Here is a 25,412-nt window from a genome sequence, read left to right on the forward strand (position 1 = left end):
CCCCCCCTCCCGCGCGCACGCGCCGCCGGGTCCTGGCCGCTCAGCGCCGCCCGGGGCGGGGACGCAGAAAATGGCGCGGGCGGCCCGCGCAGCCCTGCCAGGACCGCGCCCCTTCTGCGTCACGTCCGGCGCGCGGCGATGGCGGGGCGCGGGCGGGCGGCGCGATGGAGGGAGCGCGGGCGGGCGGCGGCACCGCGCACGTCAGCTTCGTGTGCCAGCGCTGCTGCCAGCCGCTCAAGCTCGACACCTCCTTCAAGGTCCTTGACCGCCTCACCATCCAGGAGCTCACCGGTACCGCGTCGCGGCGCGGTGGGATGGGGGGCTGGGGCAGGGGCCCGGGCCTAGGCCTAGGCCTGGGACCGGCTGACGCCTTCTGTCCCACAGCTCCGCTGGTGACCGCCGCCCCTGCCAGGCCCGGGGACCTGCACGAAGAGGAGAGCGCCCTGACGGAGGTACGGTGGGACCGGGCGCGGCGACAGCTCCTCCGGACTTTCCGGTAACGATGTTTCCTTGCCTTCAGGAAGCCTTCGTGGAGAACCGGCAGGATGGCGTGTCCAGGAGGTTCATCCCGCCAGCCAGGTACAGCCACCGCCACGCTCCTGTCAGGCCCGGCCCAGTTTGGAGCCTGGCCTCTTCCTCCGGGCAGCTTGAGCCGACGCTGTGGCAGCACCTGAGAAAGCTCTCCCCATGGCGGGGGGACACACTGAATAGCTCGTGTGATCCCCTAGAGTTTCCCCTGCAGGATCCCTGTGGCCTTCGGGCTCCTTGTCAGTTTGAACATGGAACTGCACAGTCCTTGGGGCACTGCTCAGCTGCGGGTCAACGCAAACCTGACAGGGTCCCTAAAAAACATTGGTTGCCCCAGCCTCCTGCTCTCCCTGTTACCTGATTCAGCCCCAGATTTTGGTCTGGCGCTTGAGCTGCCTCCCCTCAGCACTTAGCACTTATCTCACTAACGTTCTTTCAAAGAATGATGTCAACGGAAAGTGCCAACAGTTTCACGCTGATCGGAGAGGCCTCGGATGGTGGCACCATGGAAAACCTCAGCCGGAGATTGAAGGCAAGTGGGTCACAAGCTGGTAAACTCAGATCCTTGGGAACAGAGCATCAGTTTCTCCTGATACTCTGCAAAACTAAACTGCAAAATTTCCCATAGCGTTTACCTTCCAGGGGCTTGGTTGGTGAGTAGTTGAGCAGACATAGATTATTTTAATCAATATTTGACCTGCAAAGAAGACGTTTGCTAACTGAAGCTGCTGAAAAGCAGCAGGCAGCTGCCTGTGGTTTCTCTTGCACTAATGTGAGCCCTTTCTCCAGGTCACTGGTGACCTCTTTGACATCATGTCTGGGCAGACGGATGTGGATCACCCACTGTGTGAGGAATGCACAGACACTCTGCTGGACCAGCTGGACACACAGCTTAACATCACAGAGAATGAGTGCCAGAACTACAAGTGAGTAATCCAGAGATGATTCAAGACAGAGCTGCTGTAGCTTGAGGCACAATCAGCATGGAGAGCTTGGGGTTGACAAGAGATGCAGGGGCTGCCACAGAACTGGGGAGTAGCAATGCAGGACTTACCAGGATATCTGTTTTGGTAATCCTGTTGTTCTCCTTTAGGAGATGCCTGGAGATACTGGAACAGATGAATGAGGATGATAAAGAGAAGCTGCAGACAGAATTGAAAGAACTGGCACTGGAGGAAGAGCAGCTGATTCAGGAGCTGGAGGACGTTGAGAAGAACCGCAAGATTGTGGCTGAGGACTTTGAGAGAGTCAGGGCAGAGGCTGAGCGGCTGGAGCAGGAGGAGGCTCAGTGAGTGAACTGCAGCTTGTGGCAGAGGTTGGAGGCAACAGATAAATGAGGCTGTAACATGAGAAACCTCTAAATGTGCCTAAATGCCAGTGGCTTTCTCTCTGCAGAAGGAAAGGTGGTGAGACCAAACTGGCCCACAGAGCTGTCACTGATGTAAAAGCCAACACTCAGCATATCTTGTCTTGCTTTTGCTCAAAGGTACCAGAAGGAATACTGTGAGTTCAAGAGGCAACAGCTGGAGCTGGATGATGAGCTGAAAAGTGTGGACAACCAAATGCGCTATGCCCAGATGCAGTTGGATAAATTAAAGAAAACCAACGTGTTCAATGCAACCTTTCACATCTGGTAACGTGGACACTGGAATATTATATCCATTTTCTTGGAATCTGCAGTGTGAGGCTGTTAAGTCACTTCATTTGACAGGAAAGGTGCAAGCCAGCTTACACTTACCTCCCAGCAGAGCAATGAATGCCACCTCCCAGGAGTGGCAGCTGAGTAAGGTGTGCTGGGCTGTGGGACTGGGAAATGGCTCCTTCACCAGTCTCAGTAAAACTTTGGAACCCCTGTGCCAGCCAGCAGTGACACTGGCATCAGGGTTCACAGAACAGGTGGCTTAGGGGAGCTGGCTAGAGGGTTTTGTTGCATTTTTGTGAGAAAAAGAGAAGAAGTATCTGATATTTACATACACTTGTTAAGAATAGGCCCAAACCCTCTGTGTGCATGCCTGGGACTGTGTGTGCTGTGCTGTTGGGACATGGCACTTGTTTGGTTATCAGGCCAGGAGCTTTTCCCAGCCTAGCACACTTATTTATAATTCTTATCACAGGCACAGTGGGCAGTTTGGCACAATAAATAACTTCAGGCTTGGCCGTCTCCCCAGCGTTCCTGTGGAATGGAATGAGATCAATGCTGCCTGGGGGCAGACTGTGCTGCTTCTGCATGCCCTGGCCAACAAAATGGGTCTGAAGTTTCAGAGGTACCTACAACACCACACACAGTTCGTTTATGACCCAGAGGAAGACAGGCAGACTCGGGTGCCTGTGAATTCTGTCTCCTTTTTTCAGATACCGTCTTGTCCCCTATGGCAACCACTCCTATTTGGAGTCCCTCACAGACAAATCCAAGGTAAGATCACACAAATCATGGGATGTTGACCTTGAGTGCCAGAGCCCTGGTCACACTGGGGATGCAGGAAACAAAACTTGGTCTCTGTGAATGTGGAGCCCAGGAAAGCTGGCTGCCTCAGCTCCTCCAATGTGGTAACATCTCACTCCACATCCTGTATGAAGCTACTGGTGCTGCTAGCCAGCAGTGTTAAAAGTGACAGAACTGTTGAATGACACACCTGGCCAGAGGCAGAGGCATGCTTTGGGGTGATTGGTGGGTGATAGATAGCATGATTTGGGATTAGTGGAAGTCAGGATTATAGGCCTGCACATGGTAGGCATGTGCACAAAACCAGTCACATTCGCTGTGTGCCACAAACCATTTCTCAGCATCCCATGACAAATTTAAGCCTCACATGAGGTTAAAAAGCTGCAGTGACCGTATCAAAAACAAGTGCTTGGGGTGCCTGATACAAATCTCTTTTCCAGGAGCTTCCCCTGTACTGCTCTGGAGGCTTGAGGTTCTTCTGGGACAATAAGTTTGATCATGCCATGGTGGCATTCCTGGACTGTGTGCAGCAGTTTAAAGAGGAAGTGGAAAAAGGTGAAACTAGGTTTTGTTTGCCTTACAGGTGAGTGTTGCCACAAAACTCAAATGTCAAATTCAGCCCTGTATGCTCCCCCTAGCACTGCTTGTTGTTTCAGTTCTGTTTCAGAATTTGTCTGGAATTCTTTATGATGTGTGTTTGCTAGTTTCATTAAAACTTAAATGCAGCCCCTTGGGTGGAGTCCTGAGGCTTGCTCAAGACCCTTTAAAAACAAGATGGTATTATTGTCAGATTAAAATTTAGTGCTTAATGTCATACTGAGATTAAATGCGTGCAGCAGGAGTGCACTAATGAAAATTTGTGTGTGATACAGGATGGACGTGGAGAAAGGAAAAATTGAAGACACAGGTGGCAGTGGTGGCTCTTACTCAATTAAAACACAGTTTAACTCTGAAGAGCAATGGACAAAAGCACTAAAATTCATGTTAACTAACCTAAAATGGGGCCTTGCCTGGGTCTCATCCCAATTCTATAACAAGTAACTGCAGTCAGAACTTGGCCTGGCAACTGTGGAGTGTTTGCATTGTGTTGGAGAAAGGCAAGTTAAGATGTCTCTTAATATTAACCAGTACAAAATGTTTACAATACCAAAAATCCACAAGACACTTTATTTAAAATACCATTATTACAAGTAGTTTGTAGAAAAGCAATATGCGAAGTTGTATCATTGAGCTGATCAGAATAAAACTCAACTATTGAATTGATTCTAAACTGTTATTTTGGGGTTTATGGCAATGCACGTAAATAATTGTCATACTTCAGAACCCATCAGTTTGGTGCTGCTCTGTTACAGCTCATGCAAGGTTGGAAAAGCAGAACATTACAAACCTGGGGAATAATGTAGAAAAACTGCCAGAACTCTGCCTGGTCATTAAAGAGTTACTACAGTTTGAAATAAAGTATTTGTAAGTTATATCAGCACTTCTTTGTGCTGCTGACTTTAACAAGGTTTGATACCATTACAACACTATAATCCCTCCTGCAACCTGTTCCTGCACAGGGCTGCACTGAGGAAGCAATTAAATTATTCCACACTCCAGGTGTTTCCAGCCAGTAGTGCCTGGCACAGCACAAACTCCTGGCACTCACAGGAACACCCAGCCTGGGCACTGCTGTGGTGGCAGTCACAGCACTGGCCCAATTCTGCCCTCATCACAACACTGGTCACTACTGGCTGTGGTGGGGCAAGAGCAAACAGGGTCCAAGTGCTGGCACAGGGGGGACAATCACAGGCAGCTGAGACAGGGATTTTATAAAAGCAGCAAGAGGACACGGCACAGCCCCACTTGTAACACGGGTGTGAGAGCTGGTCCCAGCTGAGCTCCAGGCATGGCAGTACCTATCAACCACACCTACTGTGAGGGATCTCTTTGGTTAAAAGGAACTTAAATTCAAAACTTAAAAGATGCTGCTCTTACAATAAAGCTTTTGGGGCATTTCTAAACACTGTGGTGCTGTTGGGCCTCCCTTCAGAGCATGAGTGTGATGCCTAACAGGATAAGCTTTGGTAATTAACATGTGACTGATGGGCTGTTCCAGAATTCAGGTACCCCTGAGCTGTGCTGGGTGCCTGGGCAGTGTCACGGTTGTCAGCAGTGTGACAGTTCACAGCAGTGATGTGCCAGTAACTGAATGGACAGGGTGATTCTATTTCTGAGGCAGAATTCTGTCCTCAGGAGATTTGGTTGCACAGTTCCCACGGTGCTGCTCTGATGCAGTGCTGCCAACTATGCGCCTCACCACAGCATAGGAGAACTCCAGGATACTTTGTGGAGAAATGCCAGTGATGCAGTTTAAATGCTCCACAACCTGGAAGAAAGAAAAGATACAGCACCTAAAACTCAGGAGTTTACAGACTGACAAAAGTAACTGTTCCATGGGCACATTTCACAGGGAGTTGTCCCATGAGATTGCTTTTCTACCTGCCAGTGAAACATTGCCTGTGGAGATTTGTTCTGGCTGTGAAGGTGAGGACACTCACCAGTGCCAGCACACGCTGCACAGAGCTGCCCCATGCCCTCAGCTCTGACAGAAGCCCACAGGCTTCCTGCTAAAAAGACAAGAGGTGTCCCCTCTATCATGCCACTCCCAGTGCAGCCCTACTTGCTGTGCTGAAACAGATAAACCACCTTGGTGTTGTGTTCCCATAGAGCCAACGTGTTTAGCAGTGACTGTACCTGCTCCCAGTGCCCAGGGCTCAGGATGAACACACCTGTACTGATGACTCCAACAGCCAAGAGCATGAAATCTTCCTTCACTGTTAAAAACCTAGCTCTGCAGAAGGAAAAGCGTGTTCAGGTCTAAAACTGCTTCCCAGTTCAAAAGCACCTGCTGCTGCAGTTGCTAATGCCCAGGACATGTTGGCTTATTCAGGCCAACCAAAGCCCAACACCAGAATTAGGAACTGACAGTGCAAGGCTGGATTTTAACAACCAAGTGAAACACTTTCCTTGCCTGTGAAGCAGCTGTGGAAAAGCACGTTGCTTTGAACTAGTATATTCAGAAATAATGAGGAATGCTCCCCAAACTAGTTATTTTTTAAAACATGCCCCCAGAATGGCATAATGAGAGTTATGCTGCTATTTATTAGCTTTTTTAAGGGTTTTCATTTCAAAGGGTTATTTTAAGTCATTGTCAGGTAAAGCCCTTACATCTGCAGTTTGCTTGGTGTGGAGTTTTCAATGGCGACTTTCAGCAAAGTGTCATAGATGGTCTCTCTGGTCAGGTAGCAGAAGTCCAGCAGCTGCACACACAGCTGGTGTAAGGGTTTGGCAGGAAGCAAGCAGCCATTGTATCCTGGCAGAGATCACATTATCAGTCCCACTTTTTGGGTTACTAAACTGAATTACGAGTCTTAGGTACTGTAAGGGAGAGATAATTCTGAGGACAACTGCCTGTCTCTGAATGCCACAGGACCCCTCAGCCTCGATATAATTTCACTCTGAAATTCAGGCCATCAGACCTGGTCCAAGAAAATGGTGAGTGATTGCAGAAGATGTGGTCTGGCACCACATTTGGGGGCTTTAAACTCTTTAATCTTTTATTGAATGAATCATGACTGGCTGTCCAACAACATTCATCACATTCTACAACGGACAAAGTTCTCACTTAAAAAGTGAAGTCCTGGACAGTTCCACGTGCAAAAATCTGTAATACAAGACATGTTGGTTCAGACCAGCAACAGCTCTATGATCCTACTGAAAAACTTCCTTCCCATTCTCTGATACTCTCACCTAGAACCTCCAGAAGCAATTCCACATAGGCCAATGGAGTTGACACATTGATGTGAAAGTGCAGAGTGTTTAAAACAGCAAGCTCCGACTCCAGCAGTTCCTGTTTAGTGTAGGAGTATTTTAAGGATTGCAGAAATTTTAAAGCTGTGTCACTGGTCACTCTCTGAAGAGGAGAAAAAGAGACAAAATGTCTTCCAGGCAGTAGGGCACTCAGTAGGAACAAAGTGCTCTATCACCTCTCTCGTCCTGCTAAGCCTGAGCCTGTCCTTTGAGCTGGTATGGGAAATCCAGCTCTGACCTTGTGCACAGGTTTCCTCGACTCAATAAACCATCGCCAGGCAGGTGAGAAACCCATGGACATGATTTTTGACAACCACAGGCCGAGATTTTCCTGCATTTTTTTTTTGTCCAAAAGTGGGAACATTTCCCAGCAAATTGTTATTGGATGAGCAGCAATTTGTCTGCCCTAAAGGGAATGTCGTGTCCTTGGCATTTCATTATCACTACTGTCTTTCAAAAAGGAAATCTATTTTTAAGAGAGATTAATACACTGCAGATTTAACCACGCTGCTAAAGCAAGGACAGGCTGAGCTGGCTTACACTGTAGTGCAGAGAGAGTTTGCTGGCAAGCTGAACACACGACACGAGTCGCAGGACAAAGGTGTTGGTTATCTGATCCCTCACAGAGCTCCAGCTGCTCCTCTGCCCTTGGTCACGACCTTTAGCGTTCCCTCTGTCATCACACATCTGTTTTACCTGCTTGATCATAAACCTACAAAACCCACAATTGCTCAGAGTTCTGTTTGCTGAGAAAAAGGAAAAAAAAGGCAATTCCACATGTACATAGGAGTATATGTAGAACTAATAATTTGGATTAGGTGAATGAAGAGACAAAGCCCTCAAGACACACATCAGTTGTGTGGTTTGGGTAAGGGGGACAAAGTGCGACAGGGCATGGGAATATAACCCCATCAGGGAATGGGAAATGTCCGAGTGTTTAGGACTCATTACCGTTCAAGTAACTCCACTGCCTGGTACCGTGTTGATTGGTCCAAGTGCCATTTTTCAGATAAAAGGAATATAAATTCTGCAAAAAGCACAGCAGCCACTCATTTCAGTCTCCTGAAGCTCACTGTACAGCTATCCCCTGCCCCAGGAGCTGCTGTCGCTAAGTCTCACCCACGATCCGTGTCTCTTTGAAGTACCCAGCCTGCTCGGGCAGCTCACTCAAGTACTGCTCATTCTCCGTGGCCAAGTGGATCAGTGTGTCCTCGATAATTTCAGGAGCAACCCCACTGAACACGGGGCCCGAGTCACGGCCCCGGGGTTCCAGTGGCACCTGAGACCCCATTTAACGGGTCACAGCCGAAACCGTAATGACAATTATTTGATCAGCCCGACAGGGAGAGACCGGGACAGGGCTCTGCCACCTCCTCCCGGCACCGCTGACGCCCGGAGACGGGAATGGGACGGGACGGCCGCTCGGTGCGGTGGGGAGAGGGGCAGGGCCGGGGGTCGGGGCAGGGCCGGGGGTCCGGGCAACTCCAGTCATGTGACCACGCTCCGCCAATCAGCAGACGCCGATGCCGCGACCGGCACGCGCTGGGCTTCAGCCAACCACACGACGCCGCGCGCCGCTCGAGCCCTCCGATTGGCCAGCTCTCCCTCCGGATGTGGCGTCACGTCGCCGCGCGGAGACGGCGGGGGAAGATGGCGGCGCCGGGCGATGCCGGGGACGCCGCGTTCGCGCGGCGCATCGACCCATCCCGGGAGCCGGGGCTCAGCCCCGAGCAGCGCCGCCTCATGGCGCAGGTGGAGTACGCCCAGCGCCAGCGCGCCCTGCAGCGTCGGCTCCGCAGTCGCAATGTGCTGCTGGCGCTCGGTATCGGCGCGGTGACATTTGGCATCTGTATCCTCCGGGGCCGGGGAAGGGAGGGGGCCGAGGGGGCTCCACGGCCGCGCCCGCTGCTTTTCCTTAATTCTCTCCGCAGACGGTTACACCTTCTACTCGGTGTCGCAGGAGCGGTTCCTGGACGAGCTGGAGCAGGAGGCGGAGGCGGCGCGGGCCCGGGCCCGGGCGCGAGCCGAGGGTGCCGCAAGCTGATCGGGGAGCGCCCGGCCCGTGACTGAGCTGCCGCCCTCGCCAGACAGGACGGGCCTCGAGGCAGATGCGCCTGGGGGGGTTCGGGTCTGCGCCGTGCTCTGCTTTGGCCAGGAGAAGGCCCCGGGGGCTGCCCTCAGGCAGGGCCCCCCCGCGGGCAGATCCCGCCCCAGGGCCTTTGCCCGGGCCGTGCCCTTGGGAAGGCCAGGGGTCTCCAGGTCCCACCACTCCCCACAATAAACCCTCTCACTGGAGACCGCGTCAGTGCCCGTTGTTAAGCATCCCTTGGTCTGAGCCCAGGTCAGGATCTCTTCCTGCTCAGGGGCCGCTGGGGGAGGATTTTCTGTTTTGCTCTTTATCATCACAGAGTGAGACAAGCAGCCAAGCGTCCTGCCCGATAGACACACACACAGACCCAGTTTGTATTCAATCCATGTTTATGAAAACACTTTCCCAACACCAGTTCATAACAAAGTGCTCCCGGGATCCTGCTGCTCCCGGTGCTCCGGCAGGGAGAGCCGCAGGGAGCTCTTGCCACTCCGCAGGGTGGGCGGGGACCGGTGCAGGGCTGAGGTGGTGGTAGGGCTGGGACAAGCCCCTAGGAGCCTTAGGGTGGGCTCATCTCCTTACAGCCTCGAAGGGTGAAGCTACGTCGCACGTGTCCTCCAGCAAAGGGACTGGGGACAGCGGGCAGACACCTGTGGGACAGGCCTGCACCAAGCCAGCACTCCCACCCCTGCCAGTCCCACGGCTTCCCTGCTGCAGGCTACAGCCAAGGGGAGCAGGAAGTCCGGGCTCTCCAGGGCTGACACTGCCCTCCGGGAGGTGCGGGCGCTCTGCCCGCCCAGGGGCAGCAGGCACTTGGATGAGGTAGTTCATGGAATCATTCTTGGCCAGCCAGCTACTGGGGAGAGAAGCAGCCGTGAACCGAGTGCCACAGGGTCAGCCAGGAACGCTATGGGATCCGCCCCTGCCCCTTACCACGCGCCCGAGGTCGTCGGCGAAGGTCACCCCCTTGCTGAGCCGCTGCTCCTGCGAGCCGGTGCTACTGCCGCTCAGCGAGTTCCGGCGCATGATGCCTGCGGGGACAGCGGCCCTGAGTGAGGACACGGGGCGGTGCAGCTCAGCCCGGGGGTCCCTTGTCCTGCAGCCCCACCCAGCCCCGGTGCCCTGGAGGGAGTGGGGAGCGGGGCTGGCACCTGCGGGCTGCGCCAGCTCCAGGCGCTGCAGGCTGTTGCGGCGGGAGGGGTTAAAGCTGCCCTTGGAGAGGCGGCGCTGGCGGCTGGACAGCATCGCTGCAGGCGAGACGATGCCCAGCGGCGGCTGCTTCCCCATCCGCAGGTACAGCTCCTCGATCTCCTTCTTCTGGGCGCTCTGCAGCAGCTGCACCTCAGCCAGGTGCCTGGGGAGAAGACACGGGTTGGTAGCGTGGCCTCGGGGAAGGGACAGCAAACTCCCACCCGGGCTGGGCTGGAAGACCTGTCGCCTCCCAGGTCGCAGCCCACCCCCTTCCTCACTTCTGGCGCAGGTTCTGCAGCTCCTCCCAGATCTCCTCGTCCTCACTCTCAGTGTCATCGCTGCTCACATAGGACAAGCTGCGAGAGTAGCTCATCCACACCTGGCTCAGCATGGCCTGTGGCACATTTTCTGTGCTCTCTTCCCCAGGGCCCTCCCCTGGGTCGCTCCCCACTGGCGCCGCAGGCACTGTGCCCCCTTCAGCTGCCACCTCCTCAGCCCTGGGGTCTCGCATTGCTGTCTCCAGTGCTGCATCCGAGTCACTGCTTGAACTGTGGCTAATGTCAGGGACCACGGGTGGTGGGGAGCCACTCGCCGCTGGCTCTGTGCCAAGCTGCTCTCCATCACTGCTGCCCAGCACTGGAGAGGTCACAGCCAAGTCCTTGGCTGGTATCACCTGGAACCGGCCCAGGACCTGGGGCTTGGCTTCTGCTGGGGACAGGGGCAGCTGGTGGGGTTCAGGGCACACGGGCTGGCTGGGACATTGCGGTGCCCTGGCACAGGCACAGGCACAGGCACACAGCACAGCCTTGGCCCTGCCCCACCTTACCTTCATTGATGGGCGAGAGCTGGGCCTTGGGCACACTGGGAGCTGGTGCCTCCGAGATGATCAGAGAGTGGCTGGGCTTGGGAGCACTGGGCAGCACCTGTGGGCACCTTGAGTACCATCAGCAGCCCCACCCCAGGTCCCACCACATGTCCTGTCCTCCCCTCTGTGCCCTGGGATCTGCCACCCACTCAGACCTCCCTGCCTCCCGGTGGCTCCACAAGACAGAGGTCCCATTCTATCCCAGCAACCACCCAGCCATCCTGACTCTGAGCTCTACTTGGAGCAGCCCTGGACAGCCCCTGTACACCTGAGCACACTCACCATGCTGCCCTCTGGACTCCCAGATGTGGATGTGCTCGGCAGCTGCAGAGGGCTCCCCACAGCCTCAGTGCCTGTGGGGCACACTGGGGCTGGCGCCAAAGGAAGGGAGGATATGGGCACCCCAGCAGTGGGGACATCAGCTCTCACTGGCTCCAGGATCCCAGTGTCAGGTGGGACTGGTTTGTCTATACTAGTGGGGTCAGGGTAGACAAAGCGTGGGGCACCCAGGACAAGACTCTGCGGCCGTGGCAGCAGTGGTGGGTAGAGCTGCCCACCTGAGCTGGCAATGGAGGAGACAGTGTGGGCCACGGTCATCACTGCCAGGGAGAAAACATTGGCCAGGGACAAGAGGGGGGCAGAGGGGGACAAGGGTGTGCTGGTCACAGGGGGGCTCAGGGGACTGCTGGGCTCACAGGGAACAGGGGATGTGGGGAGAGGCTGGGGGGACAGGAGGGCTTGGGGCAGGGCTGGGGGGACAGGCCCCCCTGGGGTACTCTGGGGAGTCAGTGTTGGTGTCAGTGCTGGTGATGATGTGAGCCAGGAGGGAGTCATCGAGATGCGGGGCCAGGTCTGCGCTGAGCCTGCAGGGAGAGAAGCATCAGGAGCAGCTCCCCAGGCGTTACCTCTTACCCCTGCCCAGGCACCCGGAGCCTGGAGCCAGTGAGCAGCTGGCAGCCCCAGTGCAATGAACATGCCCACCCTGCCAGCACTGGTACCTGTGGGGGACACTAGTGGCACCGGGGCTGCCAGTGGCTCCACAGGACTGGCCAGGTTGGTCTCTGATGGGGAGCAGCTCAGCAACGGCAGGACAGGGGACTGGACAGAGAGGCTGGGACTGGTGCAGCTCAGGTCTGTGGCATAGGGGTGACAGCCAGGTTCAGCCAGGGCAAGACATGTCCTTTGAGACGCACCTGCCTTGCATGGGGCTTGGGGAGACAAGCCTGCACAGGGGCACAGACGTACCACTGAGTGAGGATGAGGAGATGGAGCGCGAGAGCCCCTGCAGCTGCATGTCCACCTGTGAGAAGGATGAGCTGAGCCCAGCACTGGGGCAGAGGCCCCAGCCAGGCTGTGCCAAGCCCCTGCTGGGCCCCACCCTGGACCCACCACCTGTGGGGACAGGAGCTGGAGACTCTTCTGGGCTGAGGAGCACCTTCACTTGTCACAGGAGCGGGCAAGTGACCACAGGAGGACCCTGCACCCCAGGCCCCCCTCCCCCTGGACTCCTTGGGGCCAGGCAGCATCCCAAGCCATGCTCAGCAGCAGCAGCAGCTTCCCCAGCGCTGGCAGGGCCAGGCTGGCACTCACGGGGCTGCCTACAGCACTCTCAGCCTCAGGGCCCTTGGGCAGCTCAGTGCCACCACGCCCATCCTTGCGGAGCAGGGTCTCCACGCGGTGGATGATGTCCCGGATACGGTTGATGAAGCTCTCCTGCTCTGACTTGAGGATGAACTCATTGTGGACCTGAGGATGGAGGGGCCAGTCAGCACCAGCCCGGCCAGGCAGATCCCACCTTCACCCTCATCCTGCTCTCACCATGGCAGCTGCAATTTCTTCTGGGTTGTCCCCATCCAGGTCGAACTTGAAGGTCACCATCTTGTTGTTGTAGGTCTGCAGTTGGCACTCCACCACTCGGTCGTTCTTGTCGGAGATCTGTGGGCGGTAGGGCTGGCTCAGCCCAGGAGAACCCACCTGGCACCTGCCTAGCACCTGCCTGGCACGTGTGGCACTCACATTGGTGATGCGCAGCCTGGACCGGGCTCGGCGCCGCAGCAGCTTCCCCGAGGCTCGCTTGGGTGGCAGCTTGGTGCTCTGCTCACTGGCTGAGAGCCCCTCATAGCCATCACTCATGCCGGATGCCACATCCGAGGTGTAGCTGCAGGAAGCCCCAGCTCCAGAGCATCAGCATGGCCATTCCCAAATACCACACTCCCTGTCCAAGCCCCTGCCCGACCCCCCAGCCTCACCTGTCCACCGAGGAGGAAAAGCCACTGGCAGGGGGCAAATGCTCAGTGGGCAGCTGCACCGCGATGCTCTGCAGGGAGAGGACGAGGTGAGCCAGTGCTGCAGCTGCCATGACCCCCCACCCCTGGAGCCGTGCTCACCGTGGGGAAACAGCGCACAGGCCGGGTGGGCGGTGGGCTGGTGGGGTCCACGGCCACAAAGCTGCGATGGGCCAGGTCCGGGGAGTCCAGGAAGCCAGAGGAGCTCAGGTACCCATCCGTCTCACAGTCGGCTGTGGAGGAGTGCTGGCATGAACTGAAGCCAGTCCCTTCCCTGGCTGGGCAGCTGGGAAAGGGGTGTGGGGCTGGAAGAAGCTGACAGACCCCCCCACCTGCCTCCCGCCCCAGGTCCCCTCTGCCCACCCTGCTGTTACCCCTTGGTGCCTACGCACAGGTGGCTGAGGAGTAGCTGGTGTGCCGGTAGGTAAAGTGCTGGTGCTGGTCAGCTTCGGGCTCCTCAGGCTCCAGGGGGAAGGTGCTGCTGAAGGCAGAGTCCCCAGAGCCAGGGGTGGCCAGGGCAGGCGTGGGGGCACCAGGTGGCAGCGGGGACTTGAGCTCCTCCAGCAGCCGCAGGACACCTGGTGGCTGCTCTGGCTCTGCGGGTGATGGCGCACCCTGGACACGCTTCAGCTTCTCCCGCTTGCGCTTGATGGCCACCACACGGTCCCGCACAGCCTTGGCCACCAGCTTGTAGTCAGCCTCACAGACAAAGCCCAGGACCACCTGCACAGGAGGGAGCTTGTCACTTCAGGGTGTAGGGGACCCCACAGCACGCAAGGCTCCCCCATCTCTGTACCCACCATCTCCTGAGCCACCTCCTCTGCCACATCCTTGTAGAGCTCAAAGAGGAACTCGATGGCATTGTTGTCCTTGTATTTGCCATGCAGCTTCTTTGTGTCATCCATGCGCAGCCAGAGCTTGAGCCCAGACTTGACTCCATCATCCTCCTCAGCCAGCTCCACATGCACCCCTGTGTCCTCCTGGAAGAAGGAATGCTCCAACAGGTCCTGGATGGTGTACCTGCAGAGGGCACAGCTCAGCGTGGGCTCAGGGCCAGGGGGACCCTGCCACCCAGGCCCCGCTCTGCCCTCACCTCTCGTTCTTGTCCATGCGGATGCAGCCTTCAATGATCTCCTTCAGCTCAGGCACCTTCACCTTGTAGAAGCTGCTGGGCTTCAGGCCCTGGGGGCAATGAGAGTGAGCACCTCCTGTGCCAACCTGCCACAGTGCAGGGCTCCCAGGGCCCAGGGAACGACCAGCCCAGGGCCCCACGAGCTCTGCATTGGCTCCTGTGGCCGGGCCATGTGTGCCCGCATGGGTCTGGATGCCCCAAGGCTCTGAGTTTCCACCCCAACAGGCAGGAGCTGGCAGAAACTGGCCGTGACTGGTCAGGGCAGCTGCAGTGCCCCAGGCCAGGGTGACCAAGCAGACTGCTCCCGTTCCACCCCATTAACGCTCTGGCAGTGGCTGGTGCACAGCCAGGGATGTGGGGTCTGGCCAAGCCACGGCCCCACCACCATCACCCACAGCTCCATGGCCTGGCAGAGCAACCCCTCACTGCCCAGACTATCTTTAGCCACTCACACAACCTGCACAGAGGCACATTTTAACAGCAGCAAGGTGTGGCAGCTCCAGCTGCCCATCCCCCCAGTCCTGTGCCCTGCCTCCTGTGGGATCAGCCAGCAGCATCACCCGCAGCTGGGACTGGGGCCTCACCGAGGTGACCTTGCGGTAGATCTGGGCAGCGTTCTGGCACTCGGAGTAGGGGTACTCCGAGGTGGCCATCTCCAGCATGCACATCCCGAAGGCGTAGACATCCACTGCCTCATCGTACTTCTCCTCATACATCTCTGGTGCCATGAACTCGGGGGTACCTGGAGGCAGCAGTTGGGCTCAGGACCCCTGGTATTCCCATCCCCTGCAGCCCCCACAGCTCTTATGAGCCCGGCCCCACCTATGACACTTTTGGCAAAGGAGGCTCTCTTGAGTGTGGCCAGGCCCAGGTCCCCAATCTTGACTGAGCCCGTGGGGCCCGTGATGAAGATGTTGTCACACTTGAGGTCACGGTGGATGATGGGGGGCGAGCGAGTGTGCAGGAAATGCAGACCCTTGAGGATCTGCCGGCTCCAGCGTTGCAGCACCTTCAGCTTCATCTCTTTAAAGCGCTTCAAATACCTGCCAGGGACCAACAGGGCTCAGACCTGTGGGGTTCAGACTCGAGCCCCAGCCTTGGCTCCAGCCCACCCTCCTCCCACTGCCATGTCTGGCCCATCTGGATTCAGATGACCACACAGGGCAAGCAACAAAGAGCATCTCAGCAGGGACCCTGTTCCCTCCCCTGCACGCCCCAATCACGTTTTCAGGGTGCCGGACGTCATGAGCTCTGTGACCAGCACAATGCAGATCTGGCCTTTGATAGTTGATTTCCAGGAGTCGTAGAAGCGGACGATGTTGGGATGCTGCAGGCCCTTCAGCATCTCCACCTCCTCGCTGAACCGCTGCCTCTCCGTCTTCGACAGCTTCCGTGTCTGTGGGAGCCAGTGAGGGTGTGAGGAGGGCACGGGGAGTCCTGCCGAGCACGGGGGGTGCCCTGGCTACAAAAGACTCTCATGTCCCCATCCCCACTCCCTACGTACAAGGCAGAGGAGGCTTCTGTGGCCCCAGCACAGAGCTTGGGTCAGACCTGCTGTCCCCCAGCACAGTGGAACACAAAGGGCTGGGGCCACTCTGGACTGTGCTCCCCACCAGCCCACCACTCTGGGTGGGTACACAACAGATGGGACACCCAGGAACCCATGCAGTTCCCCATTGCCCTGGGCTGGGGCTGCCCATCCCCACTCCCCTCACTCAGCCCCCCATTGGAGCCACACTGCCTCAGGACATGGAACTCCAGGCTGCAGCTGGAGGGGACATGTGGAACCCCAGGGACAGGGAACCCCAGCTCCGCAGAAGCTGCTGCCATCCTGCCCTGTGCAGACCCAATGGCCATGGCTCTTCTGCCCCCGCTGGGGCACCATCAGCACTGGGCTCTGTGTAGCCGGGTGCTGGGCCAGCCTCAATGAGGCCTTTGTTGGGGGAAGCAGGCGGGGGAGGCTCCAGCCCAGTTTTTTCCATGCTCCTCCTGCTCGAGTTAATTAAAGTGGAAACACAAGCCGAGGGTGCTGACTGCAGCTGGGGCAGGGGCCAGCGGAGGGGACAGCCCCTTCATCCTGAAGAGACACAGCCCCAGGGTGCAGGAAGAGGGGAGCTGCTGGCCAGAGCTAGAGGAGCCAGATCCAGCCCCGAGTGCGGCAGCTGCGAGTGCTCAGCCCTGGGCAGGAGCAGGAGCAGTGACAACTCCACCGCAGCCTGGGGTCCTGCGGAGCTCAGCTGCTGCAGAGCCTGGGGGCCTCCAAGCTGGGACCCCTGCCCAGCCCACATTCAGAGGCCAAGGAAACTGGAGCTGCCATAGAGCTCCCAAAACCAGTGCTGCCAGAGCTGTGCTCGGCCTCTTGGCCAGTGGCCACCATCCATCAACCCAGTCAGCTTTCGTAATATTTTCATTGCATCACAGGCGGCCCCATGGCTTGGCTGGAGCTGCTCCATAATCCCCCCACATTTAATACACGCTCAGGGACAGGCTCAGCCCAGATGAGAACCTGAGCCTGCTGCAGCAGCATGAATGGGACCTTTCATAGGGAAGGAGGAAAACAGCATCCGAACCCCTGCATGGCCAGCAGCACACAGCGGCTTCCCAGGGCTGTGGCCCAGTGCCACAGCCACCATCACCCCTCTGCTGCCCTCCTCCCCACTGAAAGGTGTCCAGAGGATTCACCAAACCCCACAAACCTGCAGGAGCATGTGGAAGCTGGCACGGGCTGTGAACTGGGGCAGGTGAGGAGTCATGGGTGGCTGTGGCTCTCCCAGCTCAGCGAGAGTGAACCCCAACTGGAGCAGCTGTGCCAGCTCCCACTGTGCCATGCCCAATTCCAGGCAGAACCCCAGCACAAGGCCACCTCTCCCAGTGTGTTGATGCCTGGAGTAAGGTCTGGGGGAGCCAAGCATGTCCCCTGAGCCTGTGCCAGGGCTGCTGGGCTCACTTGGCATCATTCCTTCCACATGCCCAAAGTGGGAGCAGGCAGACAGGGCTGCCAGCACAGACATGGCACACACCTTGGGCACACCGTGTCCTCTCCTAACAGCATCAGCACAGGGTGGAGGAGAACACTGGGGATGGTGGCATGGGGACCATGAGGAGCTGGGTGGCAGTGGTCCAGCCCATCCTGTGAGCCAGGAGCTGGCTGCCAAGGAGCCCAGCACAGCCAACACCAGGAGCTGAGGCCAGTGCAGGAGAAGAGAGGGTGGGGCTGAGTGGCCGAGGGGCCGTTGCCTCTGCGGCAGGAGGCTGTCCCCAGCTGGGCAGCGCTGGTGCTCAGTGCACTCTGCAGCACCCACAGGGCTCTCCCATCACTGCAGCCCTCAGCTGTCCTGCTCCCACAGCCCTCAAGGGTCCTGGCTCTGCACTGACACTTGCACTCTGGAGGGCCATTCAGAGCAACACCATGGTGGCCACAGAGCCAGTGCTGGAAAAGTGCCCAGCACTCTCCCTCCAGCCATGTCCATAGCCACAGGGAGGACCCGAGCCCCCCACAGAGGAACCAGCTCTCTGTCAGCAGTGGGTGCCAGCACCTCATTGCTCTCCCTGTGGGTCTGCCCCACTGAGCAGGAGCTTGTGTGTGCTCGCAGCCATGTGAGCACACACACAAGCTGCCCTGCAGCCCTGGGGCTGCTGGCTAAGGTTACCTGCCCAAACTGGCCACCAGAGCCAGGGGAGGCACAGCAGTGCCTGCTGCCCAGAATGCTCTTGCCCACTGGGGAACCCCAAGGGGTACCACAGGAAAATAGCACAGTCAGGTATTTACAGCTCGACCCCACTCTGGGCCTCTGGTTTCCTCCCTGCTTCCTCTTTCCCCACTGCCCACAGCACCTACGACAGAAATAGTGCCAGGCTAAAGCTGGAAAGCACAAACAGTGGGGCTGTGGACATGGGCGGGAGGCACAGACAGAGGCTGCGTTCAGGAGAGGAGATGGGGATGGGCAGGTCCCCAGAGGGGTCTCATAGGAAGACAGAAGACATGCAAAACCAGCCTCTAGTATGCCAGACTCTGAGGAGGAAAGGACAGGGCAAGGCCAGTAGGGAGAGCTGGGGTTTGGGATTGCAATCCATCACAGCAGCTGAACCAGGTTCTCTGGTGCAGAACAGGTCAGGCCTGAGGTTAAGTATTCATTTGGAACTGAAAGGCAATAGAAGGAGAACAGTGAAGTGCACAGGACAAAGCTATTTTTAAAATGGCAGAACCACAACCATTTTTATTTGTGGTTCCAAATCCTGTATTTGTGTCACAGTGTCCAATTCTTTGCATGTTTGCTGAAAAAAACAAACTTCTAAATGTCTGTGTCTGTGCTCTTAGCCCCTTGTGGGACACGGATTTGGGTACAAGAGGCACTGGATAAAGACCAGTCAGTGGAATAGAGCCAAATCCTGGGTGGGGAGGGGAGAGGGCTGGGGCAGAGGGGTTGCAGAGGCAGGCACAGGGTGGGAGCAGAGACCTGGCTGTACTCCTGTGGGAGGGTGTGGGCCAGCAGGGGTCAGGTCTTCTAGGTCTTCCAGCACCATGGGATGATCACAGGAGGCTCCCAGGCAGGAGCTCAGCCTGGACCCCAGCCTCTCCACACCCCCAGGGGACAAGTGAGTGGCTTCTGCCACTCCTGCCTGGCTGGCTCTCAGGACCAGCAAGGGGGCCAGCATTACCTGCTGGACTGGGACATGAAAGCATTTTGCTTCCCAACTCCCTTTTCCCCTCCAACTGAGATGGTGCAGGCTCATCCCCTGGGCAGCCCCTTGCAAGACACCAGCACTGCCTGCACATAGCCCCAGGGAAGAGCAGGGTGCAGGGAACAAGGCACGATGCCAGCCCTGCTGTGTGTGCCAGGCCCCGGGGCAGGGGATCTGGAGTACAGCTGTGATGTGGGGCTGAGACCCACAGGGAGGGACACGAAGCCAGTTGAGTGGGAAGCACTGGGGATAGCTGACTCATGCAGAGAAGGAAGGTCCTGGGCTCACCAAGGAGAGCCTGTTCCAGCCAGTGGTTGCACCTGAAGGGACACAGGACTCAAGAGAGCTCAGGGGCATTTGGACGGAGCTGTGGGGCTTTGTGAGGGCAAGAGAACTGAGCTGGCTCAGAACTGAACTCTCAACAACTGAAGCAATTGTGTAACCCATGTGGGTGGGGGCAAATCTTCACCTTCCTCACTAAGAAGCCACAGTCAGCCCCTCTAGAAACCACACACCAGTCTCTCAGGATCTCTTCTTGCTCTGCTGGGTTACAGCCACCCCAAGGACCCAGCCCAGGCAGCTACCTGCAACTGCACCAAGCTTTTAGGAACAAGACAACAAACTCGCAAGACACGTTTTTCTGTGTCAACAAGGACTTGGACCTTCCCACCAGAACAACCATCCCAGAGCCTGTGGGAGACTTTGGACTTCACCAAAGCCCCTCCCCAGGGGCTCCAAGGAGAAAAGGTAGCCCCACAGCACAGATCTCCCTGGGCATCTCCGTGGAAAAGATCAAGCTCATCAAAAGCACTTGAGTGGGCAAAGGCATTGTAGAGGCAATACTATCACCATGCTCTCAGCATCCTGATGTCAGGCTGCAGGACAGCCAAGGAGATGGAGGAGTGTGGCAACAGAGAGGACATGGGGACAGTCCTCAGAGACCTGGAGCCACAGGTCCAGCTGCTTCCAGCAGAGAGCCCCTGGCAGCATCACAGAAAGCACACACAGGTGACCACGTACACTACTTCAGCCAAGGTCAAGCAGGCAGAGAGCACCAAGGTCGTGTTGTACCCTGTTCCCAGCTGACAGCCAGCCCCACCTCGCTGCAGGCACGTGCCCCAGAGCATACCAAGGGCTATCGGAGCAAGCCTTGGAGGCAGCTCCAGCACAAGCACGGGCAGGCATGCAGAGAGGGCACTGCTGCCCTCCTTGTCCTCCTGGAGGGAAAGCTGCAAGCTGGTGACCATCAGAAAGACAGTGAGATGCTCAGCCCAGATCCACCTGTAAAGTGCCAGAGCAGGGATGGCACCAAGAACGTTGGCACCCTGGCATACTTCATAGTGCAGGCAGCAAGAAAGCAAATGGAAAACAGCACGTGATGAGCAGGAGGACCAGGAGCGGCGGCACTAAGCAGGAGTCTGAGTCCAGGCCAGCAGAACCACGAGGCCCCGAGGCACTGGCAGCGATGGGCACAGTGCAAGGCAGCGAGGGGAGCCCGCACCCAGCTCCAGGTCGCTGCCCTGCTGCTGTGGCCCGACTGCAGCGGGGCACCACAGTGAATGGCAGAAGCGGAGGTTCGAGGGTGGGTGCCCTCGCCGGCACAGGCTCCAGCCCAGGGAGCTGCCCCGCGGGTCCCACACAGCACCCAGGCAGGCAGCAGTGGGCAGCAGGGTCAGGGCCGGGGAGGGCTGCACACATCAGGGAAAATGGACAGAAGAGGGTCCAAGTGCCTCTCTGGAGCCCCTTCCCCCGGGCGGGGGCCTGTGGGTGGGGGCAGGTAGGGGCGGAGGCGCTGGCAGGGGCCGTACCTGCAGCTCGCACCAGGCCACCTCCACGGTGGTCTCCGTGTCCAGCCCCTTGTAGACGGTCTTGAAGGAGCCGCGGCCGATCTCGATGTCGAACTTGAGGAAACGGCCGTCGGGGGAGGTGGCGACCGCTCGCGTCTCCACCTCCTCACTCTCCGTCTCTTCAGGTTCCCGGAGCCCGACAGCGGCCGGCGGCGGCGGCGACCCCTCGCGCAGTCCGTCCGGCGCCGGGTACCCCAGCAGCTCCAGCTCGGCCGAGCTCCGTCGGTTGAAGCGGGAGGAAGCACGTCTGGAATCGCGCCCCGAGGGCCGCCGGCTGCGGCTTCGGTGCGGGGCCCGTCCGGGGAGCCCCGGACCCGGCTCCGGCTCCGGCGCGGAGCCGCTGTCCGCCCGCTCCGCCTCGGGATGGGACATGACTCCGGCAGCTGCGGGCTCGGCCGCCAGCATCGGCTCAAGCCCGGTCGGAGCGGCCGCTCCCGCGCAGCTTCGAACCCGTTGCCTCCGCCACCCGCAACCAGGAGCGACCGCCGAGACCCGGTTCGGGCACCGGCCCCGGCACCGCCCCCGCCCCGCCCGGGACCGCCCCCGCGCGACCGCCGCCCCCCACCCGCGCTGCGCCACCGGCCCCGCACCGGCACCGCACCGGGCAGCGGACCCGGGACAGCGCCCAGAGCTGCAGCTGCAGGCACGGGCTGCGAGCGCCCCGCGCCCGGCGCCGCTCCCGACCCCGCCGGGATGCCGAGATGTCCCCTCCCAGCCGGGGGACACCGCCCGGCGCCCACCCGGCTCCCCGCTGCAGCGGCTGCTCCAGGGGCTCCTTGCTGTCCCCTCCTCGCAGGACAGCCCCTTCCCTGCCGCCGCCCCCGTGGGGCTCCGGGGCTTCTGTGACTAACGCAGCCGGAGCCGGGACGTAGGAACGTCCCTGGTTTAAACATTTCCTCGGAGTTTCTGACTGGTCCCGGAGCAGCGTGTCCTGGAGCGGCCGAGTCCCACTGCCGGGACGCGAGTTCCCCCTCGTGCTGCCCCAGACAATTCCGCTGGGGTTCACTACGGTCCGAAATCCTGAAATTACGGTCATGCAAATAGGAAGAGTCGAAGGTGTGTGTCAGCCCCGCGGGAGCCAACAAGGACAAGAGCGTGTTGTCTCTCCAGGCTGAAGGAGAAGGTTGTTCTGCCGGTGAGGCTGTTTACACAAAACACAAAGCAATTGAGGCCACCGCTAATTTCTTTTCCCTGAGGTCAGATTGTTTCTACTCAACGATACCGGAAACATTAAGCAGTGGATCGACAAGGGTACACAGTCACGGTCTCCTAAACGCCAAGCTGGCACCCGCAGGGTGACGCCGGGTGACTGGGGCTGCTGACCTGCAGTTCGGCTGTGCCCACGTCCCGCACGGCTGCTCCCCACAAATCTCCACTGGCGAGAGGGAGGGACGAGGATTTAATGAAATGTTCTTGGCCAGCCTGTGTCACATTGCTGATCTCTGCTCTCCTACCCCCACCCGACCCAGCTCTTCCTGCCTGAAGCTTCCTCTCCAGCACCAGAGGAGCCAGGTACCTCCTTCCCAACAGGAGTTTGACCAATGCCTCTCTGCCAAGAGCTGCTCAAGCAGCACTGACTGATGAGAAGGCAGCAGCAACCACATCCCCACTCAGCCCTGCACTCCTTAGAGCATGAGGGGCATGGTCCCAGGTGAACAAATAGCACTGGCAGAACACCATGTCCATGTTCATCACAGGCCCTGCAGGGCTCTGCCTGCTGCTGGGCCACCAGGTGCTCATGGCCACCAGAGCCAAAAGGCCAAGACTGACAGACCACAGGTGCAGTGCTTGTACTGGCCCTGCCGTGGGTGAGTCTCGGGTTGTGAGATGCAATGATTTGACTCAGTTCTGTTCATCAATGCTCTTTGTTCAGGTGAGCCTTGCCCAGAACCTGCCCACTTCTCAGCACTGCCCGAGGCCCTGTAGGTTGACTCTGTGGCTGCCCCCACACAAGGGTCCCTGCCAGGGCCCATGCACTGTCCAGGCCCAGGAGCACAGCTCAGGCTGGCAGGGAGCCCCAGCCCTCCAACAAGAGTCACAGAGCCAGGTAGAGATCTCAGCTTGGTCCCTGGCAGGCTCATGTCTCCTTATCAAGGGTATCCATCTTGAAATGAGATGCCTTGGAAGATCCCAGAGGAGCAGGGGAGTATCTCAGTCCAGTGAGGCCCCTGCAGACTGGAAAGGAAATGAGGGGTGAAGTTTGCTCCAACTGCTGCCCTTCCACAACTTTCTTGTGAGTGGTCAGAGAAATTCCTTAAATGATCCCCTCAAATGCCACTCCACACCAGAACTTGGTAGGAGGGAAGAAGCTCAGGCAGGGGAACAGGTCTTCTGACCTGGCCAGGAACACCAATCTACAGCCAGCTTGGCCTGAAAACAGAAGGCTCCTTTTCCATAATCAGGCGCCCACTGCAGCTCCCCATCGTTATCAGGGTGACATTTCTGGGCTGCAGGTGCCAGTGCCAGCCTTCGCTTTGAGGAACCGCCACAATCAGGGAACATAACCCATTTCTCGCCTGCATTTGGCTGCCAGAAAGAGTACAGGGGACTGTGTAATCACTCTCCTCAGAATTAGATCATGAATCAGAGCCCTGCTCAGCTCCAGGCTCCACCGAGCCCTGCCAGGAATTGTCTGTTCTGATCCCAGAGCTTGGGGCAGCATCACAGAGGGGCCAGGATGGGTCTGGCAAAGGGAATGCACAGCTGGGGCTGCACAGCACAGGGAGCTTGTCCCAGGACGCTCCAGGGACACCCAGGGCTTGTTTAAGAGTTGGCTTCACCATCCCGTACCCATGGGACCTTCTGTATCTCTCAACCTAACTCATGTGAATTCAGGGAAGTAGAGATGGCACCCAAACCTCAGCTGTGGCTGTAATTCTGGGCAGATCACTGCAGAGGATTTCCTCAGCTCAGAGGCACAGATGGGACCCACCTGTACATTTATCCCAACTCAAAGTTATCAAACTGAAACAGTTCTTGCTTCTAACAGCTGCATAAAGTAAAATCTCTCTCGGAATCTTTCCTCTTTGACCAGTGGGATCCGAGTGTTCCTAGCCTGATAGTGCCTTATCTCAGCACCAGCCCCTCTGAGCTCTGCCTCACCCTGGCCAGTGAGCCCTAATCACCACGGCCAGACATGGCAAGGGCCTCTGAGGGGCCACAGGCTGGAGGAGGGGGCTGTGCCAGCCATCTCCCTACCCGAAAACACCCCGAACCACTTTCTCCAGCAAGCCCCTCCCCAGGGCTGTGTGGCTGGGCAGGACAGCACCTCCACAGAGGGACATCTGCTCCCTTCAGGGCAGCAGCACCATTTGGCACTGGCTCTGCAGCTCCCAGCAGCACTGCCCAGCCCAGGGAAGCTGGTCCCACAGGGTCCTCACAGGCATGGCTGGATGTGGCCTCTGGTAACCAGCCCAGAGGGTTTGGAAAAGGAATTTTACACAATGTCCACTCTGCAGAGGGGACGTACTCTTCCTCCTCCTCCTCCCCTCCCCTCACTGAGTAAGCAACTAAATAGGAAGCTGAAAAAGAGAAGGGAATTGCTGCCAGGAGTGCTTTGGAATGAAAAGCTGGGTTTAGGCTTATCTAATGTCACATCAGCCATTTCCTAAGAAGGGAGCAAATTTAATTAAGAACACAGACTCCCTCAAGGACAGCCAGGTTACATACAGCACTCCCAGCTTGGAACACAGTGCTGGGAGGTCGGCATCGTGCACACAGACAGCAAGAACAGACACTCCCGGCCCGGCTGCTGAAGGTTCATTGTTTGGGATCAAATGCAGACACCTTCAGGCACAGCACTCTGGCTCTCTGCAGGGGTACAAGAGCAGCAGGGCAGACAGAGTAACCACAGAGGGAAGGGGCAATGTGGGTGGCATGGGGAGGAAAGCAGAGACAGATCTTGGACATGGAAACAAACCCAGGGCAGACACTGTGAGCACATGAATCCTACACAGAGGCTTTGGTGGCTGCAGACATAGAGGGATGATCCCTAACCAAGTAGAGCTCTGGGCTGGGCAGAGCCTGTGCCAGTTGTGGGGATATGGCACATGCCGTGGCACAGCCTTTGCTGCTGGGTTTGCTCAGCACTGTCAGTGGCATGACCATGACAGAGCTCGTAGGGGTGATGGTCCTCAGAAAGTAGGCCACACCAGCCCATTGTGTTAGCAACTCCTCCTAAGCATTCCTGGTGCCTCTGTTCAGCAGAGAAGTGCTGGCACTCAGGAATTCCTTCACAGCACTGCTGAGCCTGGCATGGAGAGGAAGCCTGGGCTCCAGCCACAGTTCCAGAGCAATGTGCCCATACCAGAGCAGCACATCCCACCAAGTTCAGGTCAATGGGCACCTGCTACAAAACAAATTTTTACATTTCACAGCCCCTAGACCCCAGCATCTCACCTACACTGAGAATTCCTCAATGCTGACATCAGCTGTCAGGAGCAGGTGAGCCAGTGCCAGGTTGTTCCCAAGGGTAGGGAACACAAGACAGGGGGAGAC

At 57.8% G+C, this 25,412-nt stretch overlaps 4 protein-coding genes across 11 annotated transcripts; 2 read left to right on the forward strand and 2 right to left on the reverse strand.

Annotated features, from left to right (window-relative positions):
• Positions 1 to 139: 139 nt before the first annotated feature.
• Positions 140 to 4,234, forward strand: BECN1 (beclin 1). 4 transcript variants are annotated; one of them, XM_062507888.1, is made up of 11 exons: positions 140 to 291; positions 385 to 452; positions 521 to 579; positions 970 to 1,060; positions 1,318 to 1,454; positions 1,622 to 1,816; positions 2,015 to 2,161; positions 2,643 to 2,792; positions 2,881 to 2,941; positions 3,412 to 3,554; positions 3,844 to 4,234. In XM_062507888.1, the coding sequence occupies exons 1-11, from the start codon at positions 165 to 167 to the stop codon at positions 4,010 to 4,012; spliced, it is 1,347 nt and encodes a 448-aa protein (XP_062363872.1). In that variant the 5' UTR covers positions 140 to 164; the 3' UTR covers positions 4,013 to 4,234. The 4 variants fall into 4 exon arrangements, with proteins under 4 accessions (XP_062363872.1, XP_062363874.1, XP_062363875.1 ...); XM_062507890.1 differs by lacking the exon at positions 3,412 to 3,554 and having other exon boundaries at positions 3,844 to 4,014; XM_062507889.1 differs by having other exon boundaries at positions 152 to 257; positions 521 to 1,060.
• Positions 4,235 to 4,549: 315 nt separating this feature from the next.
• On the reverse strand, positions 4,550 to 8,200 carry CNTD1 (cyclin N-terminal domain containing 1). The gene is made up of 7 exons (XM_062507892.1): positions 7,943 to 8,200; positions 7,775 to 7,850; positions 7,364 to 7,535; positions 6,764 to 6,926; positions 6,182 to 6,326; positions 5,708 to 5,804; positions 4,550 to 5,339 (listed from the first exon to the last, which is right to left on the reverse strand). The coding sequence occupies exons 1-7, from the start codon at positions 8,112 to 8,114 to the stop codon at positions 5,178 to 5,180; spliced, it is 987 nt and encodes a 328-aa protein (XP_062363876.1). The 5' UTR covers positions 8,115 to 8,200; the 3' UTR covers positions 4,550 to 5,177.
• Positions 8,201 to 8,434: 234 nt separating this feature from the next.
• On the forward strand, positions 8,435 to 9,159 carry LOC134053255 (cytochrome c oxidase assembly factor 3 homolog, mitochondrial). Its single transcript, XM_062508151.1, has 2 exons — positions 8,435 to 8,672; positions 8,755 to 9,159. The coding sequence occupies exons 1-2, from the start codon at positions 8,435 to 8,437 to the stop codon at positions 8,865 to 8,867; spliced, it is 351 nt and encodes a 116-aa protein (XP_062364135.1). The 3' UTR covers positions 8,868 to 9,159.
• A 124-nt stretch (positions 9,160 to 9,283) lies between these two features.
• On the reverse strand, positions 9,284 to 21,429 carry WNK4 (WNK lysine deficient protein kinase 4). Of its 5 annotated transcripts, none has more exons than XM_062508104.1 (20): positions 20,877 to 21,422; positions 15,609 to 15,781; positions 15,208 to 15,428; positions 14,970 to 15,127; positions 14,347 to 14,435; positions 14,054 to 14,273; positions 13,646 to 13,976; positions 13,356 to 13,486; positions 13,218 to 13,285; positions 12,985 to 13,126; positions 12,787 to 12,903; positions 12,559 to 12,714; positions 12,214 to 12,268; positions 11,967 to 12,101; positions 11,251 to 11,831; positions 10,930 to 11,026; positions 10,382 to 10,808; positions 10,064 to 10,266; positions 9,846 to 9,943; positions 9,284 to 9,765 (listed from the first exon to the last, which is right to left on the reverse strand). In XM_062508104.1, the coding sequence occupies exons 1-20, from the start codon at positions 21,318 to 21,320 to the stop codon at positions 9,748 to 9,750; spliced, it is 3,864 nt and encodes a 1,287-aa protein (XP_062364088.1). In that variant the 5' UTR covers positions 21,321 to 21,422; the 3' UTR covers positions 9,284 to 9,747. The 5 variants fall into 5 exon arrangements, with proteins under 5 accessions (XP_062364088.1, XP_062364087.1, XP_062364089.1 ...); XM_062508103.1 differs by having other exon boundaries at positions 10,382 to 10,811; XM_062508105.1 differs by having other exon boundaries at positions 9,284 to 9,768; positions 10,382 to 10,811.
• Positions 21,430 to 25,412: the final 3,983 nt, after the last annotated feature.

Source organism: Cinclus cinclus, chromosome 24 (genome assembly GCF_963662255.1).
Source record: "Cinclus cinclus chromosome 24, bCinCin1.1, whole genome shotgun sequence".
Taxonomy (NCBI): Eukaryota; Metazoa; Chordata; class Aves; order Passeriformes; family Cinclidae; genus Cinclus; species Cinclus cinclus.

What these genes read in the sequence shown, in the direction of transcription:
- BECN1 (XM_062507888.1), top strand. Translation starts at nt 165, where the DNA reads ATGGAGGGAGCGCGGGCGGGCGGCGGCACCGCGCACGTCAGCTTCGTG. An exon ending in AGGAGAGCGCCCTGACGGAG is followed by an intron (nt 453 to 520) that starts GTACGGTGGGAC and finishes CCTTGCCTTCAG; the next exon opens with GAAGCCTTCGTGGAGAACCG. An exon ending in AATGCAACCTTTCACATCTG is followed by an intron (nt 2,162 to 2,642) that starts GTAACGTGGACA and finishes TTCTTATCACAG; the next exon opens with GCACAGTGGGCAGTTTGGCA.
- CNTD1 (XM_062507892.1), bottom strand. Translation starts at nt 8,114, where the DNA reads ATGGGGTCTCAGGTGCCACTGGAACCCCGGGGCCGTGACTCGGGCCCC. An exon ending in GCAGTGGAGTTACTTGAACG is followed by an intron (nt 7,536 to 7,774) that starts GTAATGAGTCCT and finishes TGGGTTTTGTAG; the next exon opens with GTTTATGATCAAGCAGGTAA. An exon ending in GCCCTGGGCACTGGGAGCAG is followed by an intron (nt 5,340 to 5,707) that starts GTACAGTCACTG and finishes TCTTTCTTCCAG; the next exon opens with GTTGTGGAGCATTTAAACTG.
- LOC134053255 (XM_062508151.1), top strand. Translation starts at nt 8,435, where the DNA reads ATGTGGCGTCACGTCGCCGCGCGGAGACGGCGGGGGAAGATGGCGGCG. An exon ending in CGCGGTGACATTTGGCATCT is followed by an intron (nt 8,673 to 8,754) that starts GTATCCTCCGGG and finishes TTCTCTCCGCAG; the next exon opens with ACGGTTACACCTTCTACTCG.
- WNK4 (XM_062508103.1), bottom strand. Translation starts at nt 21,320, where the DNA reads ATGCTGGCGGCCGAGCCCGCAGCTGCCGGAGTCATGTCCCATCCCGAG. An exon ending in CAGCTACTCCTCAGCCACCT is followed by an intron (nt 13,487 to 13,645) that starts GTGCGTAGGCAC and finishes ACTCCTCCACAG; the next exon opens with CCGACTGTGAGACGGATGGG. An exon ending in CTCCTCATCCTCACTCAGTG is followed by an intron (nt 12,102 to 12,213) that starts GTACGTCTGTGC and finishes CCTATGCCACAG; the next exon opens with ACCTGAGCTGCACCAGTCCC.